This window comes from Herpailurus yagouaroundi, unplaced genomic scaffold, assembly GCF_014898765.1.
Source record: "Herpailurus yagouaroundi ecotype Mexico unplaced genomic scaffold, PumYag 217, whole genome shotgun sequence".
In the NCBI taxonomy this organism is placed as follows: domain Eukaryota; kingdom Metazoa; phylum Chordata; class Mammalia; order Carnivora; family Felidae; genus Herpailurus; species Herpailurus yagouaroundi.
Genome location: NW_024412448.1, coordinates 6,329,473 through 6,348,995, shown reverse-complemented (window position 1 = coordinate 6,348,995; position 19,523 = coordinate 6,329,473). Strand labels below are relative to the sequence as shown.

The 19,523-nt window shown below is 51.7% G+C and overlaps 1 protein-coding gene across 3 annotated transcripts in view; it reads left to right on the top strand.

Annotated features, from left to right (window-relative positions):
* Positions 1-1,519: 1,519 nt before the first annotated feature.
* RAB40B (RAB40B, member RAS oncogene family) overlaps positions 1,520-19,523 on the top strand; it is a 24,523-nt gene continuing 6,519 nt past the window's right edge. For 2 of the 3 annotated variants that reach the window (XM_040456749.1, XM_040456751.1), the window contains exon 1: positions 1,520-1,788. In XM_040456749.1, the coding sequence (XP_040312683.1) occupies positions 1,617-1,788 (172 nt within the window). In that variant the 5' untranslated portion in view covers positions 1,520-1,616. The remainder of the gene's footprint in view (positions 1,789-19,523) is intronic. The other variant, XM_040456750.1, reaches the window with a different exon arrangement.

Below are 19,523 nucleotides of genomic sequence, written 5' to 3'. Positions count from 1 at the left end.
CTCTCTCTCTCTCTCTCTCTCTCTCTCTCTCTCTCTCTCTCTCTCTCTCTCTCTCTCTCTCCCCCCACTGTGTGAGGACATAGTAGGAAAGCAGCTGTCTGCAAGCCAGGAGGAGGGTCTCACCAGGAACCAAAACAGCTAGCACCTTGGTCAGGACTTCTAACCTGCAGAATGGTGAGAAGTAAATGTCTGCTTGTTTAAGCCCCCAACCTAGGGCATTTTGTCACAGCAGCCCAAGCTGGTGAAGACAGGCCCCTTCTGTTTGCAACCGGCCCAGATAGAGGCTTCTCAGCATTTGTGTGTGTTTGTGAATCTGCACCTGCTGCTTCACCTGGTGCTTATGAATGCACCAAGGGAGTCCATTGCGCCAAGGGAGTCATTGCACCTTTCCTGGCGCTGGGGACAGTTAGCCCCGCATGTGGAGATGTAGGGCGTGCGAGCGGGCCATTTTAATTAGATGGCATGCAGACCCCCCTCTGCCCAGCACAGGGTGCACCGCCAGATCCAACCACACCTCGAGGTAGGACCCTGGGGGTCGTCAGGTGGGGACCTTGGTTACGCATATTAAGATACATTCTAATGAATGGATACAGGGTTGCCAAGCATACAGGACCTTTCCTGTGGGTTGCGGGCCAGAGCCCCCTACTACAGTTGATTGATCCCAAGATAGGCATGGATTGATTCCCACCAGCGCCAATCCCTACATGGGAGTTCTGGGATTGGGCCTGAGAGCAATTCGGGCCAATCTCTCCCCAGGGCCCTGGATGGTGAGAGAAGTCTGGGGACTGCAGAGTCCCTACCTTGTCCTCTCCCCCAGCACCTGCACAGACACACTCACACAGCACCTGTAAACGCACACAGACGCACGTGCATAGACACTTGCGCGCGCGCACACACACGCACACAAGCGGAGGCACATAGATGCACATCGATAAGCACATAGGCACGTGCACCCACGCACTCCGGGACAAAGACGAGGCTCTGGAGGAGCGGTGGGGCCACGGCGAGCCCGGGCTCACCAGGACAGGGAACTTTGACACAAGGCGACCTGGCCCTGGCCTCCCGACCGCACGTCCGAAAACGGAACTCGCCCGTGTGGCTCCCCCACCCGGCCTAGCGACGTCTCCAGGTGGGTGACAGGGCGTGGAGGCCGCGGCAGCAGGGTAGCCCTCCCCTGCTGCCCCGCCCCGACCCGGGCCCAGCACCGCCCTCCCGGCTCCTTGGGAGTGCGAGGCCCGGCTCCACCCGCTGCCTCCCCGCCCCTGGCTCCGCCCCACCCCGCCTCGGGACCTCATTGGCTGTGGCCGTAACAACCTTGTCCTCAGCCCCTCCCTCGCCCCGCCCATCAGCCTGCATTGGCAGGGACGACCTCATCCTCCCAGGAGGAGCGGGTGGACGTCGGCCTGGAGGCGGAGACGAAAGAGAGATGGACGGGCATCCCAGCCAATGAGCGCGCGCAGCACCCCTAGCAACTGAGTCTCGCCAATGGCGTGGCGGGGCGGGGCCGCGCGCTGTCAGCTGCGGGGGCCGGGGGCGCGCGGCGATCTGCGGACGGCTGGGCCCGCTCAGCGCCTCGGTGCCCGGTCGCCGCCTCTGCACCGTCCCGTGGGCCGGGCATGGGCGCCGGCGCCGGCGGCGGCACGATGAGCAGCACCCTGGGCAGCCCGGTCCGCGCCTACGACTTCCTGCTCAAGTTCTTGCTGGTGGGCGACAGCGACGTGGGCAAAGGCGAGATCCTGGCGAGCCTGCAGGATGGCGCGGCCGAGTCCCCGTACGGCCACCCGGCGGGTGAGCGCGGGGCCAGGTTGGAGGGGAGCAGAGCGGGGGAGCGCGCGGCGGGCCGGGAGGAGCGAGACCCGGAGAACGCGCGGGGGCCAGGGGAGCCAACGGGGGGCCGAGGAGCGAACGGGGGGCCTTCCGGGAGGAGCGGGGCCCGGGGAGTGCGCAGGGGGCCTGGGAGCGAGCGGCGGGCCAAGAAGCTCAAGGGGACCGAGCGGAGCGGGTCTGGAGAGCGCGCAGCGGGCGGGGGAAGCCGGGCCCAGGCACCGGAGTAGCGCACCGAGGAACTGGGGGCGCAGAGCCAGGGACCGCGAGCGGGGCCGAGGGTGTGGAGTGCGCGAGGGGCCGGCGATTGGGGAGCGCGGGGCTCCCCACCCGCCTCTCTGCCTGGGTCGGGCGCGCGCTACTCGGGCTGCCCTGGCTACACCCCGGTTTCCGCACGTGGGGAACACAGCGCGTCCTCCATAGCCTCATCAAAGTCGGCTTCCCGGCGGGAACTAGCGGCTGCACTGGACGCTGGGGTCCTTTCGGCCCGGGATGTCTACGAGGCGGAAGGGAGCGGACCTCGCAGGTGGGGTTTGGGGAGGAGGTCGGCTGGGCTGCTGTGAGTGGGCCCATCCGGGAGACCGCCAGTGCGTGAGACGCGTTTGGAAAGGATGCGTGGGGGTTATGGAACAGGCGGGCGGGGTTGGGAGCGGGATCAGAGCGCAGCGGGCGGAGGCTCCCAGGTGGTGGCTCTGCGCGTGGGTGGAGTGGAAGCGGGGAGGAAGCGGGAGAACTAGTCTGGAGGCTTCTCCAGGGCTCTTGGCGAGTCTGAGGGGCTTCTCGCCCTGGTGAACAAGCCCAGGAGGGCAGGAAACCCAAATGACCCTCGGGGCCGAGGAAGGCAAACACTGGTGTGAAATGAAGGAGAGTGGGTTCCAGGTCCAGGGGAGCTCAGGACTCAAAGCTGAGCGTAGTGGGCGGAGGGTTCCCAAAGTTTGAGGTTTGAGGGCCGCAGCCCCCAAGGCCGGGTAGACATTAGGCGGGAAAGCAGGGCAGGGGAGAGGAGAGGAGAGGAAGGTGAAGTGGGCAGAAACCTGGGCAGGGAGGCAGGAGAGCCAAGGTCTTCACCCAGCAGGCTGCTCTGATGGCACAGGTTGGGTGGCTGTGAAGGGCACCTCCTGCCATCACTTTCGGGGGACATTCCAGGGACAGAAGGCACACTTGCAGCCATACCTGGTTGCTCAGGGTCCTACCCCCCCTATCTCCTGGCCTTGCAGTCTGTTCCCCAGGAACCGAGGAGGGCAGCCCAGGGAGTGGAATCTTGATGTTCAAGCCAGCCTAGGTTTGCTTCCTGCCCTGACCAGGCAGGGCAGAATTGAGAAGACAGTGCACAGGGGGAAGTCCTGGATCCAGAGATAAACTTGACTTGAGGCAAGAGGGGCAGGGAGTCCAGGGCAAAGGTTGTGGTAGGGCACAAGGTGGGGGTGAGGGATGTAAAGAGAAAAAGTGGCCTGCAGGGTTGGCTGAGGGAGGGAGTCTGTGGTTCCAGAGCAAGGAACAGAGCAGCTGCTGGGTGGCCTGGGGCAGGCCTAGGAGGTTGGAGGGGTGGGGGAGAGCTTGGGGTGGTTTTGGAGAACCACGGACTCTTCACCCCAGGGCCTTGTGAAAATCCACATTTGGCCACTGATTCCAGAACTGTGTTCTCCAAGGCGATGCCATCAGCCACGTGTGACTTTTTAAATTTAGGGCAGTTAAAATGAAATACAATTAAAGGTTCCTATTAGCCACATTTCACACGCTCAGCACGACGCTTGGCTAGTGACAGATGTGGTAGAGCCCTGCTGGACAGCCCAGCTCTGGGGCTTAAGCTGGCAAAGGGCGGGGGTCCGCAGAGCCTGGGGCTCCATGGATGGATGAGCACAGAAGAGATGCACGGTTCTTATAAATCTGTGTGCCTGGGGGTGGGGGGGGGGGGCAGCTGTGGTTTTGAGTTCTATAGTGGGTGAGTGATGTGGGGCACTTAGCAGGAATGTGGGCAGAGCTCCCTTCTGGTTGGTTTGAACAGCGCCTTGGGGCTGCTCTGACGCACCACTTTGTGTCACAAGCCCAGCCGAGGACTTGTAGAAGCAACTGGTTAACACTTTCTTCTAAAGGTTTTTCCTCAGGGGCACCTGGGTGGCTCAGTTGGTTAAGGGTCCGACTTTGGCTCAGGTCATGATCTCACAGTTTGTGGGTTCCAGCCCCGCATGGGGCTCTGTGCTGACAGACAGCTCAGAGCCTGGAGCCTGCTTCAGATTCTGTGTCTCCCTCTCTCTCTGCCCCTGCCCTGCTCGCACTCTCTCTCTCTCTTTCTCTCTCAAAAATAAAAAAATAAACATTGAAAAAATTCTTTTAATAAAAAAATAAAGGTTTTTCCTCAACACAGAGGGGAGGATTTAGGTGAAAAAGACACTTTCCACAAAATTGCATGAAGTTGGCATCAATTACGTTATTATTTCCGTGGGTCATTCTGCATCCCTTCTGGGCGTTGGAAGGAGAGCGCTTTTCAGCAAGTCTCTCCATCCCCGCCCCACCCCCAACCTGTGCATGCAGCCTGTGTGGCTCTTACTTTGCCCGGGTTTCTGAACCTGGGCTGCCGTGTCCATAGCTGCTTGGTACTAGTTAGATGTTCAAGTGTCTTGGGTGCTGACTATGAGTCTTCACCACCACTGTGTGTGTGAGTTCTTTATTTTGCTGTCCCTCTAATTAGCCACATTTCATTTTTTAGGAAGGGCTGGTATTTCCTGAGAGCTTTCATGGTTGAGGATGTCTGTTGTCTTTATCTGTGAACAGTATCTCCGACAGGTTACAATAGATTCTCGGGTGGTATTCTCTTTCCTGCCACACTTTGTAGCCATTGTTCCAGGGCCCTGGGGTTGGATGGCCCTGGGGTTGGATGTGGGTGCTGGAGCCTGAGGTCAGCTGGCTCCCCTGCCTCCCTTCCCCCCGGGGTGGGGGTGGGGTGGGGGTGGGGTGGGGGTAGATTAGCCTTTTCTTTTTAGTTGGAGTGTCTCAAAGTTGAATGCTTGGTGTTGAACTTCTGATACACTGTGTACTCTTTGAATTTGCCGGCTTTTTTTTTTTTTTTTTAATTTCGGGGAAATTTACTTTATGTTCCTAAAACATCTTCTGTTACACTGATGGGTGTTTCTGCTTCAGAGACACCAATTGTATTGGTTTTCTATGACTGCTGAGCAAATTGCCGTAAACTTAGGTAAAACACAGATTTCTTACCTGACAATCCTGGGTGGGCCCAGTGTCCCTGTGCTAAGGTCAAGGTGTGTCGACAGGGGCTGCGTCCTTTCTGGAGGTGCTGGCGGTGAGTCTGTTGGCTTGCCTTTTCCAGCTTCTAGAACCTTCTGCACTCCCTGGCTCCAAGCCCCATTCTCGCCTTCCACACTGCCTCCTTTCTCTAGCTGCACCGCTGCAGCCTGACTCAGTCTCCCTCTTCTGCTTGTAAGAGCCCTTATGATGGCGCTGGGGCCCATTTGATAATCCAGGATAATCTCTGTATTTTAAAGTCACCTGATCAGCAAACCTAATTCCTTCGGCAGCCTTAATGCCCCTTTGCCATGTAACCTAATGGAGTCACACTGTGAACATCAGAGTGTGGGTACCCTGTGGGGGTGGGTGAGATCATTCTGCCTTCTGCACCCATTACCTGATGTTAGGTCGTGTCTTCTTGCCTTCCCCATCCATTCACTTCTAATTGCTTTCATCTTTCTGTCTCTTCTGAATTTCTGTGAGCATCTCAAGCCTTTCCTATTTGTTGGTAATTTTTACCTTAGAAAATTGTTTCTGGCTATTTCTTTTTTTATTATTTCAGTGATAATGCTTTGATCTGCATTTTCTCTCTTTTACAATTTTAATTTAAAATTAAAAAAAATTTTTTTAATGTTTATTTATTTTTGGGAGAGACAGAGACAGAATGCGAGTGAGTTAGGGGCACAGAAAGAGGGAGACACAGAATCCAAAGCAGGCTCCAGGCTCAGCTGTCAGCACAGAGCCCGATGCGGGGCTTGAACTCACGAGCCGTGAGATCATGACCTGAGCTGAAGTTGGACGCTCAACCCACTGAGCCACCCAGACACCCCTTTAATTTAAAATTAAAAAAATTTTTTCTTTAAATAGGGACGTCTGGGTGGCTCTGTGGGTTGAGTGTCTGACTATTGATTTCGGCCCAGGTCATGATCTCACAGTTCATGAGATGGAGCCCTGCGTTGGGCTTTGCGCTGGCAGCGTGGACCCTGCTTGGGATTCTCTGTTTCTCTCTGCCCCTCCCCTGCTTGCGCTCTCTCTCTCCCAAGACAAATAAACTTTAAATAAATAAACAAACATTTAAATTTTTTCCTTAGATAATTTATTTCATTTAAAAAATCTCTTTTTGGGGCGCCTGGGTGGCTCAGTCGGTTGGGCGTCTGTCTTCGGCTCAGGTCATGATCTCATGGTCCGTGAGTTCAAGCCCCGCATCAGGCTCTGGGCTGACAGCTCAGAGCCTGGAGCCTGTTTCCGATTCTGTGTCTCCCTCTCTCTCTGACCCTCCCCTGCTCATGCTCTGTCTCTCTCTGTCTCAAAAATAAATACAACGTTAAAAAAAATTAAAAAAAAAAATAAATAAAATAAAAAATCTCTTTTTTTCCAACTTAATGCTTTCGTTAAATTGCTCTTCTGCATGAAGTAACTAGGATGAATGTCCTTCTGTTCCTTGGGTCAGGTTTCATTTTAGGTTGGGTTCTTTGTCTCTCTCTCTCTCTCTCTCTCTCTCCTTTTATAACGTTTTGTTGAAGTGTGATACACACGTAGAAGAGCTAAGGGGCCCACCTCTCACTTTGGGGCCTGCTGACCCCGGAGCCTCTGGGGGATCTTCGTTCAGCCTCTTCTTCCAGGCCGAAGTGGGGAGAAAAGACCTGGACAGCCTGGCCCTGGCTGGGGGAGTGAAGTCAAGGCCACAGCTGGGCCCCTCTTCCCCTGTTCCCTGCTGACAGTTTCTCCCCTTGGCCCCAGCTGGTGATGTTTCCAGCACCAGCCTGTTACCTTTCCTTCTCTGATTGCTGAGTTTCTAGTTGGGAGAGGGAGGTAGATTAAACTGACACGAAATTCTACAATCTGTTGCCTCCCAGCTTTTTCCCCAAAGAGACTTATTTTCTCTCACTGCTTTCTCCTGGCTGTTTCACCAGCTCCCTTTTGCCCACAGGAAAATTCCATCTTTCTTTTTCTGCTTCGTTTTTGCTAGCAGCTGTAATAACAACCCCCCTTATTGAGAGTGTAGAAGAATCATCTCATGAGATAAATTAGGCGCAGAGAGGGTGAGTACTCCCTCAAGGTCAGACAGCATGGGTGAGAGCAGGAATGTAGATGGGGTGCCTGGCTCTGGGCCCCTCTGTGGCCCCTCTGGTTCAGAAAAGGCGCAGAGAAGTGGCTTTTCTTCCCTGGGAAGACCATCAGAACGTTATTGCTGAGTGATCCTGTTGTGGGGTTCTTCTCCTTTCTATTCGCCTTGGACAAGTGTTGCGCCAGGAGGTGGTCGCACACCCCTGCTGCCTTCTGCAGTGCTGCAGACCCCGGTGGATCTGCCGAGGTCAGAGCTACTCTGCCGGTTTCCCGTGGCAACCACTGCAGGATTTGAAACCCGATTTATAAAGCCGTCTCTTGCACGTTTGAACTGAGACTCGAATTGTATTGTATCCCAAGTTATTTCCTTGAGAAGGAGATGCTCTCGCACCTCCTTACCTCCTGTGGTGCCGCCACGAGCACACGGTAAGTTTCTTCAACACTGTTGCTTTAAAAATTATGTCGTCCGTGCTTCCATGTATTTGAGAAGAATAAAACTGCATTTGTATCAGATTTTCTCTTCTTCAAAGCCAATCATTCAGCCCCACGTCCCCATGTCCTGTGGCGCCTCCTTCCTACAGTGGGGATTGCCCCTTCAGTCTAGCCTTGAACCCCAACCCAGGTAACCCTGACTTTGGGTGATGGACAAGGAGGGGCTCGGATCCCACCGGCTGGCCCAGGTTCCTCCTGTGCAGACGGTCAGCTTCTGGACGGAGACCCCCAGCCACCCACCCCCTGCTGTGTCCTCTGCCACTAGCACTGGGCGCTCCCAGCTGACGGCCACGTGGCTCTGCCTTGGTCCTGCTGGCTGCACCTGCTCACTCCTCGCTTGGGCCTTCTGGGGTGAAGAGAAGGAGCAAGGTATATCGGAAGCAATGGAACCTATCGCTTGAATTTGCAGGCTATCGGCTCACTTCCCATTAAGAGATTTTTTTTCAAACGTTTGGGGCTTTCTTCCCAGGCTGCTTCAGCTTAATTGGCTACAAGGAAGGGATTGTGTATAAGCAAAAACTGAAAAGAGCTGCAATGTCCAAGGGGTTGGGCTTAAAACATCACAGATGTAGACTTTATCAGACCCACAAACAAAACCACGCAAAAGGCAGTCACCACAGAAGATAGCGGCTCCCGATGATGTCATCGGGGTTTGCCTTCTTCGCAAGTGCCTCTCAGGGCGGTTCAGTCGGTCAAGTGTCAGACTCTCAATTTAGGCTCAGGTCATGATCTCACAGTTCATGAGATTGAGCCCCACATCGGGCTCTTGGCTGACAGTGCAGAGTCTGCTTGGGATTCTCTCTCCCTCTCTCTCTGCCCCTCCCCGACTCACGCACACACAAGCTCGCTCTCTCTCTGTCTCTCTCTCTCTCTCTCTCTCGCTCCCGCTCTCAAAATAAATAAATAAACTTAAAAAAAAAAAAAAAGTACCTCTCTTCAGCTTTCCTCCTTGGAGGCCTCAACCAGTCTCCCCACTAGACCTGGACCGCCCTCTGCCTGGGCTCCAGGTTGTGGGGCAGCTCCCGCACCTCCTGAAGCTGGCCCCACGCCTGCACCATTTCGGCCCCAGAGGCCGCCCGTGTGTGGGTCAGCTCCCCCCACCTCGCGTGGCCTGCTGCCAGAGATGCCGGACTTTGGGGTTCTGTGAGCGGGTCACTGCCTCTTTGTCTGTAAACAAGGCACCTCGGTTCCAGTGATGCCGCCCGCCCCCTCCTCTGAACTGAGGATTTTACCCTCTGCAGATGCTGTTCTAGAGTCACCTTCTTCCTCTGCCTGCAGCCCCCTCCCGCCAGTGCGCACAGTGCCTGCGGTTTAGTGCATTTCTTCTGGTTCACAACAGCTTCTCCCAGCTTGTCTCTCTCTGGCCAACCGACTGAGGTTAGGCGCACATAGAGTTACAGGTTTATTTCACTTTATTTAAAAAAAAATTTTTTTTTCAACTTTTATTTATTTTTGGGACAGAGAGAGACAGAGCATGAACGGGGGAGGGGCAGAGAGAGAGGGAGACACAGAATCGGAAACAGGCTCCAGGCTCTGAGCCATCAGCCCAGAGCCTGACGCGGGGCTCGAACCCACGGACCGCGAGATCGTGACCTGGCTGAAGTCGGACGCTTAACCGACTGCGCCACCCAGGCGCCCCTATTTCACTTTATTTTAAATGTGTATTTATTCTGAGAGGGAGTGTGTGCGTGCACACAGGGTGGGTCAGAGAGAGAAGGAGAGAGAGAAGCCCAAGCAAGCTCCGTGAGGGCCCGACGCGGGGCTCAATCTCACAAACCATGATAGGGGCGCCTGGGTGGCTCAGTCGATGAGCATCTGACTTCAGCCCAGGTCACGATCTTGCGGTTTGTGAGTTCGAGCCCCGCGTTGGGCTCTGTGCTTGGAGCCTGGAGCCTGCTTCTGATTCTGTGTCTGCCTGTCTCTCTGCTCCACTCCTGTTCACGCTCTGTCTCTCTCTCTCTCTCTCAAAAATAAACATTAAAAAAAATTAAAAACAAAAAACAACCACCATGAGATCATGACCTGAGCTGAAATCAAGAGTTGAATGCTCAACCGACTGAGCCATCGGGCGCCCTGTAGCCAATAATTAATGAATTGCCCACCCCAAGTGGGACTCAGCTGAGTTTGCTCATGTATTTGAACCATATTGTCACTTGTGACACAGGTGGCATTTTGTTTGGTTGAAAAAGAAATTTATGGAGGCAGAATAGTAAATACATGCATTAAATTCTAGCGGACCCTAATCAGAAGGCTGGAAAGTATCTTAATGGGAAAAATAAATTGATAGATGTGTAGAACATTAGCTTCTCTCTTAGACTGAGAAAACCCATTTGGAAGTAAAACCTATTTCAGTTTAGAGTGATGTGCGCATTCCAGAAGGCAGACCACTGCCTTGTGGGTTTAAATAGTGTCACGGTGGCTTTATGTCCAGAGAGGGAAGGCCAGAGGCATGAGACCTGGGGTCCATCCTGCGAGGCCAGGAGCCTGTCCTTGGCCCTGAGCGCCCTCTCCATGAGCGCTGGGCAGGGTGGGCAGTGGGGGCACAGTGTGGGAGCTCAGTTGGACAGTGTGTCCATGTCCTGGGGCTGCTGTATCAAACCACCACAGATGGGGGGCTTACAACAATGGACATGTATCTGCTCATGACTGTGAAGTTGAGTTGTGGGCAGGGCCCCACTCCGCAGGAAGGTTGCAGGAGAAAGTCCTTCCTGGAGTCTCTGTGTGCAGTTTAAATGAGGGAGGGAATGGACTTTGCAATTGACCTCTGTCTCCTGTGTGGCCAAGCACCCTCTGGCTCTGCTCTCTCCTGACAGGTGACAGTCAGGGGAGGGTAGGGGCCTGCCAGGAGCTGGCCCCTGGTCCTGCTGCAGGTGACACAGGGACTCTATCCTTCCCTCCCACACTGTCTTGGGGTTATCACACTTGGCCCAAAGGGTGTGCCGCTGGGTGGGGAAGCCTGGGAGAGACCAGGCCCTGCTGTGGTGTCTGGAGGCAGCCACGGACTCAGAAGAACCACCTGGGCCTGGAGCTCAGGGCCCAGCTGGTGGTGACATTGGCCGAGGCTGAGCTGAGCCCACACCGTGCCTCCTGTCTGAACAGGAGCAGTATCAGGGCTGGTCCAGCTGAAGAGGGCCTGCCGTCTTCTCTCAGACAGGAAACTGTGGTCACAAAGGTGTCCAGCTTGGTGACCCACCTCAGGGCCCCACCACGCCCACGGGCTGTGAGGACCTGGCCATGCATGACCCTAGGAGGCAGCTCTGGGCACTCTGTCTCCGGCAGCCCTCCCGCCCCCAGCCCCCTTCCCAGAGATGAGGCCCCGGCTGCCGCCGTCTTCCTGGGTACCTGCCACTTCTGTGGGCTTCTCAGGGAGCCAGTGTGGGTGCTTCCCAGCTGTGCTGTGGTGACAGCGGCTCAGCACAGGGGCCCGCATGTGCCTAGCACATCCCCGGCTGGCCCCCCACTTACTCTCCCTCTGTCCATAGTGACATACAGGTGATCCATGTGCTGCCAGCAGGGTCCAGCCTCTCGCCTCTCTGACACTTAGTGCCTGGGACCACGGTTATTTATGAGGCCCCTGGCATCTTTCAGGGGAGTGGAGATGACTCCTTGTTCAGGGTGGTTCATCCCAAACTGTCTTCTGGGGCGCAGACAGGTGCCTGGGTTTACTTTCTGGCTTTGGGATGGTCACTTAGCTGGTTATGGCCATGACCAGTGATGAGGGCATATCCTTCCCCAAGACATCACACCGTCTCAACTCCTGCAACTCCAGAAGTAGGAGGCTGAACCAGAAGGCTCGGAGCTCCTTCTGAAGACACACGCAGCCTCATTGGGTGGGTTCAGTTGACGTAGGAACTTGCTAGAATACAGCACCGCTGGCTGGATGAACTGAACATCTAAGTGAGCAGAGTGTCCCAGCCAGGAGTTATCAGGGGGCCTGGAGCCCACAGTGCCCCAGGGGCCAGGTGGGCAGCCGCTGGCTAAAGTGGGCTTTTCAGGAAGGGTGCCAATATCATCAAGAACTGAGCACTTTAGGGTCGCCTGGGGGGCTCAGTCGGTTGAGCGTCCGACTTCAGCTCAGGTCATGATCTCACGGCTCGGGGGTTCGAGCCCCATGTCGCGCTCTGTGTGCTGACAGCTCAGAACCTGGAGCCTGCTTTGGATTCTGTGTCTCCCTCTCTCTGACCCTCCCCTGCTCATGCCCTGCCTCTCTCTCTCTCTTTCTCTCTGTCCCTCCCCCACTCACTATCTCTCTCTCTCCCCCTCTCTCTCCCTCTCTCTCTCTCTCTCTCTCTCTCTCTATATATATATATATGTATTTACATATATTTAAAAAAATACACAGGGCTCGATCCCATGAACCGTGAGATCATGACCTGAGCTGAAACCAAGAGTCGGATGCTTAACCAGCTGAGCCACCCGGACACCCTAGGAACATACTTTTCAAAAAGGAGTTCTGCAGAGAGATCACTGATGTTAATTTTAGTCACTGACCTCTGTGTAAACGTGATGATCACACATCAAGTCCCTGTTTCGAATGTGACTTGCTTTTAGAACTGTTTAGAAATGCAAGGGGCCCACTGAGGGGCTGGCACTGGCCTTGGCTGTGGGTCAAACTTGTCGCCGCCCTGAGCCCTTCCCACCACTTGGTTCTGTGAGGCACCCCAGCATCTTCCAGCGGAGGGCCCTTCTGATCCAAAGAGCCATGCAAGCCAACTCTGAGAAGGACGTATGTGCATACGTTTTCTTTGAAGTGAAGTTCACATAATGTAAAACAAACCATTTTATGTTATTTTATTTTATTATTTTATTTTTAAATGTTTATTTTTGAGAGAGAGAGAGAGAGAGAGAGCGAGCACACACAAACAGGGGCGGGGCAGAGAGAGGGGGACAGAAGATCCCAAGCGGGCTCCACACTGACAGCAGCAAACCTGATGTGAGGCTCAAACTCACAGACCACGAGATCATGATCCCATACGAAACCAAGAGTCGGACACTTAACCAACTAAGCTACCCAGGCGCCCCTAAAACCGTTTTATTTTTTTTTTTAATTTTTTTTTTAACGTTTATTTATTTTTGAGACAGAGAGAGACAGAGCATGAATGGGGGAGGGTCAGAGAGAGAGAGGGAGACACAGAATCTGAAACAGGCTCCAGGCTCCGAGCTGTCAGCACAGAGCCTGACGCGGGACTCGAACTCACGGACCGCGAGATCATGACCTGAGCCGAAGTCGGCCACTTAACCGACTGGGCCACCCAGGCGCCCCCTAAAACCGTTTTAAAGTGAACAATGAAGTGGCATTTTATACAACGGCCAGCACTTTCCAGTTTTAGAACATCTTCCTCGCCCCTCAAAAGGAAGCCCCTCCTCCCAGACTCTGGTGGTCACAGGGCTGCTTTCTGATCTTTTCCCTTAACGTTAGGTGCATTTCTCAAAAGTCATCCTCTCAGAGATGAATATGTTTGTAAGTGATATTTAACCGATATTTACGCCAGCAGAGAATTCTCCTGCGTGGTGGCTCACATCTATGCCTGCGTGCTCACTAGAAGAGAGAGAAGCAGGTGGTGCCCGAACTGAAATAGATCGCTAAATTATTTATTCATCCTGTGGAGCTAAAAGTGGAGTGAATGGCTTGGCATTTGACGCTTCCTTTTTTTTTTTTTTTTTAGAAGGCTAAAATTATATCTCTTCTCTCTGTTATTCTGACTCACTCAATGAGCATTCCAACAGGCTTTGTTCTAGAAGTTTTTGTGTGTTTTTATCTCATTTTGATGGACAGAGTTTTTGAAGAATTAGTTAAGTGCAGCAAACACGAATTATACCTGTTGGTCCTCAGCTTGACCCCACTCATGTCGGAATACTGGGTTCTCATGGACCGACGTTGAAGGTAGCATGCCACAGAGTCAGGGAAGAGGAAACATAATAAAAAGAGCAAACACGTAAATAGGAGATAAAAAAAAAAAAAAACATTGCAGGAGTGAGAGAACGGTTCAGTGAGTAAGTTGAGGAGAGGAGAGTTAGGCCGTGAAGAAAGGTGATTTGGGGACACGTCTGTGGCAGCACAGCGGCGTTGGGGGTGTATCTTCGGGGGCCCAGGGGCCCGGGGGAAAAAGCTTTTGCTGAGGTGAGGTACCTACAGGCGGTAGGTACACAGGCTGGGTTAGGGTTAAGGTTAGGGTTAGGCTGTAAGTAGCTGGGGCAAGTGTGTTCTACCAAGTGGTAGGGGAAACTGAGGCAGGGGAGCATGAGGAAATCGCCGGTTGTCAGGACTGGGATTTGATCCCAGGCCACACAGACCTTCTCCCTGTGGGGCCCCAGTGGGTTTGGCCCATCTCCACTCTCACCTTCCCCACCTGGAGAAACCAAGGCACGTATCACATGGGGAAGCAGCACTTCTTCAAGCTTTATCTCTGGCCCCACCCCAGCTGGCTCCACGCTGTCCCCAAGTCCCCACTACTGGGGCAGAGTGAGTGGGCACACAGCTGAGCACATGGACCTGGAGACGTTTGGGAGCCCAAGCCCTGAAGGGACAGGTGCTGGTGAAGACCACTGGGCCGCGTGGTCCCAAGGGTCAGGTGCCAGCTTATTCAGCAGGGCTGTTCTAATGGGAACCGCCACCTACAGTCATTGAGTGCAATTTCGGGCCTGGCAGCTAACGATTAAATCATTATTGTTGAGCCAGAGTCCCTGTAAGTGCTATTTGCTGTTAGTGAAATTTGAGACACAGGTCATTGTGCTTCTCTGTTGGGAAGATGTTGAGATGTACCTTTTGCAGGTTTTTCTAGGATTTGTAGGTCAGACATTCTCTGTTCCTCTCTCCAGTCACTGTGCTTTGTATGTTTTCTATCAGACTGGACATTAAAAAAAAAATCTTTATTTACTTTGAGAAAGAGAGAGAGGAAGCAGGGGAAGGGAAGAGAGTGGGAGAGAGAGAACCCCTCTGTGCTGTCAGCACAGAGCCTGATGTGGGACTTGAACCCACAAACTGTGAGATCATGACCTGAGCCGAAACCAAGAGTCCTATGCTTAACCACCTGAGCCACTCAGGTGCCCCCCCCTCCCCCGACTGGACATTTTTGATGGAAATAAAAAAGTCAGCTCCAAGCAGCTCAAGCAGAGAGTTTACAGGCTCACCTGACTGACAAGTTGAAGGACAGGCCTCCCTTGAGGACTGGCTGGTCCTGATGCCTGAGCCTGTCAGGATTCTCTACTGCTTTCTCCCCATCTACGCTTCTGTCTGTAGCTTATTTCCAGCTTACTTCCCAGCTCCTCTCCTACCTGGTGAGGAAGGTGGCCACGGGCAGCCCCGAACCGTGGGAATGTGATCACTGCCAGGTCTGACGTCAAAGTGGAGAAAGTGGTGAAGAGTCCCTCCCTTGTGAAGACTCCCTTGGAGTCACTCTCCAATGTTTTGGGGTCACTGGTTTTTATATTTTGTCCATCCCTGAGAGTTGTCTGCAGGAGTACTGTCCCAGGAGGAGCCGTGCAGCCATGGCCAAAAGCAGAAACTCAAAAGGGAGCAATCCAAAAACAATAAAGATCCTGGAAATTTAAAATATGATGGCAGGGGTGCCTGGGTAGCTCAGTCAGGTAAGCGTCTGACTTCAGCTCATGTCATGATCTCGTGGTTCTGTGAGTGAGCTCCGCATCACGCTCTGTGCTGACAGCTCAGAGCCTGGAGCCTGCTTCAGACTCTGTCTCTCTCTCTCTCTGCTCCACCCCTGCTCATGCTCTGTCTCTCTCTGTCTCTCAAAAATAAATAAATCTTAAATGTTAAAAGATAATTTTTTAATGTGATGACAGAAATAAAAATTTCAAAGAAAGAATAAAAGATAACATTGAGACCATTTTCCAGAATGTTGAGAAAAAGAGAGAGATGCAAAATAAGACACAATAAGAAAATCAGGGAGTAGGTTCAGGAGGCCCAATGTCTTAGTAAAATATGCCAGCATGAGGAAAGAAGTGAATAATTCAAGAACATTTTCCAGAATCTAAAGATTGCATCTCCAGATTGAAAGAGCATGTCAGGTGGTCAGCATAACAACGAAGATGCCCCATAGCAGTGCATGAAATTGCAGAGTGCTGGGGCAAGGCCTTATAAGCAGAAAGACCAAAATACACTTCAAAGGGTCAACAATCAGTTTGACATCAGACTTCTCGACAGGAACTCTAGAAAGTAGACCTGCACACTTCTGAATGAAAATTATTTCCTACCTCAATTGTGTGCCCATCCAATCTCAAGGAAGAGTGAATGCAGACTACAGACATGCAAAGTCTTGAAAACTATCTTCCACAACCCTTCTCAGGAAGAAAAAGGGAGAAGTAAACCAACAGACGGGGAGATGTGATTTCGCAGTAGGAGAAAGGAGGGCCCAGGAAGACAGCCATGCTCCCAGTTCGCATGGGAGCTGGACAGAAGCTCTGGAAAGATAGCCCCAAGAAGGTGAAACACCTGAAAGTTTGGAAGTACTGAGAGGAGATCTAGATAACTGGAGGAGATTTTAGGGATGTGTTAGTGATAAATGCAGAGAAAACTAAACAAAAAAGCAATTTTTAACTCCAGTAAAAACAAAAAGTTATACATGAAGAACAAACACAGTATACCACATGATCCAGCTGTGGATAGTGTTTACTTGGTCACATTGATGTAAAATTAGATATTGATCTAGTTAAATGGCAGGTAACTATACTGTGTGTGTGTGAGAGAGAGAGAGAGAGAGAGAGAGAGAGAGAGAGAGAGGCATGTGGAGTGTGTCAGTGAGAGGACTACATTTTCACCTTCCACAGTGGGAAGTTTATTAATGCGTAAATGTGAAGAGACAGGAAGTAGGAATACAAGTGTGTTTACAAACTTGGAAATACATAGCAAAAGAAATTAAAAAGATGGGTAATAGAACACTGTGGTGGGGTGTGAATCAGGGCCTGTCATTTTCCATACTAAGTCTCTGACACTTGAAACTATGTACGTCTATGACTGATGAAAACAAAAACCAAATATAGTTTTATTTGGGGTGCTTAAAAAGACCATCAGGAATGAATTCTTTTAAATTTATGAAATCTTTTTTCTTTTAATTGTGTATCAAAAAAAATAAGTACATAAGGACACTTTGTAAATCAAAGGAGCCAACCGAACTCAAGCGGTGGGTTAACCTCCTAAAGGTTAACAATGAAATTGCCTTTCCGGGCTGTGAATGGTGAGAGCTCTCTCTTAGTGTCTGGAAACAGACATCCGAAGCCAAGGTTCTCTCTAAACTGAAAAGTACTTATTTGTTGCTTCATGTAAATGGTAAATGGTACATTCCAGGAGAAAAATTAAATATTTCCAAAATTAACTTCGAAGTTGCTCTCTGTATATATGTTTGTGTTTATACACATTTAATTATATATGTATATATTCTTATTTATTATGTGATTGTCCATTCTATTTGTTATATATGTATATATTATATTTAACATATGTGTGTATATATTCTATTATTTGTATATATATGTATATGTATTTGTGTACATATATATGTATATATCTATTTGTGTGTGTGTATATGTATATATATAATGTATTTATTGTGCGTGTGTGTGTGTGTGTGTCTCACGCGCCACACACGCCCAATGCTGACTGCTGCAAAAGGAAGGGTATAGGCATTTGAAATTGCCTTCGGGAGATAATGGGATTTTAAAGGGTTGTGAAGAGGGACGCCTGGGTGGCTCAGTCAGTTAAGCGTCCTTCGTCAGCTCAGGTCATGATCTCTCGGTTTGTGGGTTCAAGCCCCTTGTCGGGCTCTGTGCTGACAGCTTGGAGCCTGGAGCCGGCTTTGGATTCTGTGTCTCCCTCTCTCCCTGCTCATGGTCTCTCTCTGTCTCTTAATAATAAATAAACGTTAAAAAAAAAAAAAAAAAAAGGCCTGTGAAAAGACCCTTGGTGGGTCACTCCAAAGAGTAATTTCACAGAGCCTGAAGCTACTGACCTATGCAGTTTCGGGAATATCTACACTCTGCCTTAAAACCCTGGGCAATGTGTCCACAGAATGCGAAGCAGTCTGTCGTCGGCTTCTGCCATGCCATGCATACCGTATTGGCCTCATCCTGCTGTAAAGACAGGAGGGTTTATGAATATGATGTTCTTTCTCTTGGGGCTTTTTGGCGGGGGAAGGGTAGCCAAGTGTAAGGTAGGTCTGTAGGTCTGTCAGGGAGCACAGCTAAGCTGCTTGCCCCGGACACCTTCTCTAGCACTGCGTCTGAGGACCTTGCTCTCTGAGCTTTGGGCGCTGGGGTTTTTTGGTGGAGAGCTGCTAAGATTTCACACCCATTCCAGGACGTTCTCAGGGTGAGGCCTGATGAAGTTTTGGGGTGGTAGTGGGGTTCAGAGTTGCTGGCCAAGAAAGAATTTTTGAAGACGCCTTTAGTGCAAAAAGGTGATTGATTTTATTAAAGCTGGGGACAGGACCCGGGGTCAGAAAGAGCTGCACTGGGGCTGTGAAGAATGACTCCTTATATATTATGGGGCTGGGGGAAGTGAAGTCAAGAGGAAGTTTTTTAAAGGGATTTTCACGTGCTAAAGACTCACATTGCTGGCGGCCTAGCTATTTCTGGAGACCTAGCTAAAGTGGTTTTTCCCTCTGGCAAAGCATTAACATTAAGACAGTAGGGAGTTCCTGGACTTCAGGCTATTGATGAGATTGCCTTTTTCTTATAAAAGGGTGGAGACTCTTATCATTTTAACCTTTTTTTTTTTTTTTTTGTTCTTTCCTTTCTTTTTTTTGTTTTGAGTCTCCCAAGGGGGGGTGTTAAGGGGGGGGGGGGGGCGGCTGGTACTTTGCCCTCAGCCCCCCCCTCCTGCTGCCTCATCAAGGCCGTCTTGTAGGGCTTCTCTCTCTCTTATCTATCCCCCAAGAGCACATTCCCCTTTAGATTTATAACTCTTAATCCAGCTTTCCTTGTCAAGACATCCGAAGTCTGGCCACATCCCGGAATGTTCTCAAGGCTGGTCTTCTCTAGGTTTGTGTGTTGTGAGAGAGATTCCTGAGGAAGTGGAAAATGAAGCAAATGGAGCAACGCAAAGCCTGGTGGGTGGGTTACTAAGCAGTTTGGATTCTTGCGATCATACACTGTGTTGCGTCTGTTTTTTGGGAGGGAGAACTGCCCTCTGGCCTTCTTTGGTACCTGATGCAAGCCCTGTCTCTCCCGGGCTGTCCCTCCTCCAGTCCAGCCCAGTGTGTCTTCTCCTCCATAGGCCTGGCAGAAGCTGTTCCTGCGACTTGCTCTGTGAACACAAGAGTGGTTTCCCAACGAAGGAGAAAGTTGGTTTCTGGTAGAATGGGAAGGAATATTTTTCTTTTTAAAAAATGTGTATTGCTTTTCCTGATTTTAGGGGGTAAAAATACATGCCCATTGAAGAAACTTGAAAGTAGGGAAAGGCTGGGGTAAAAAAAAAAAGGTAAAAACGACCCAGATTCCACCACCCAGAAACTTCCAGGGACAACATGGGGCAGGCCCTCACAGTCGCTCCACTGTGCGCGCGCGCACACACATTTTCTCTTTACACAGCTGAGATAATGCTTCGTATTTCATTTCACATGCGATACTTTTTTACTTTACATTCTTAGTAAATTAATTAAATTTAATTTAAAAATTTGGGGAAGGGATCTCAGTGTTTTGCCTGGGAGTGGAGCCTCGGACGAATGGTCCCAGGACAGGAGACAGGGCGGGAGGGAAGGCCCAGAGATGAGGGGCAGAGTCTGGCTGCAACCAGCCGCCTGCAAAGCAGGGGGCCAGCGAGCCCCGAGCCCCACAGGCGACCCTGCTGCCAAACGTTCGGGAAGCTGGAATCCAAGTCCGAGCCCGCTGGCTGCAGCCGCCTTCCCCTCGTGTAGTGGGACGGCCTTGGGGTGGCCGGCGGGGGG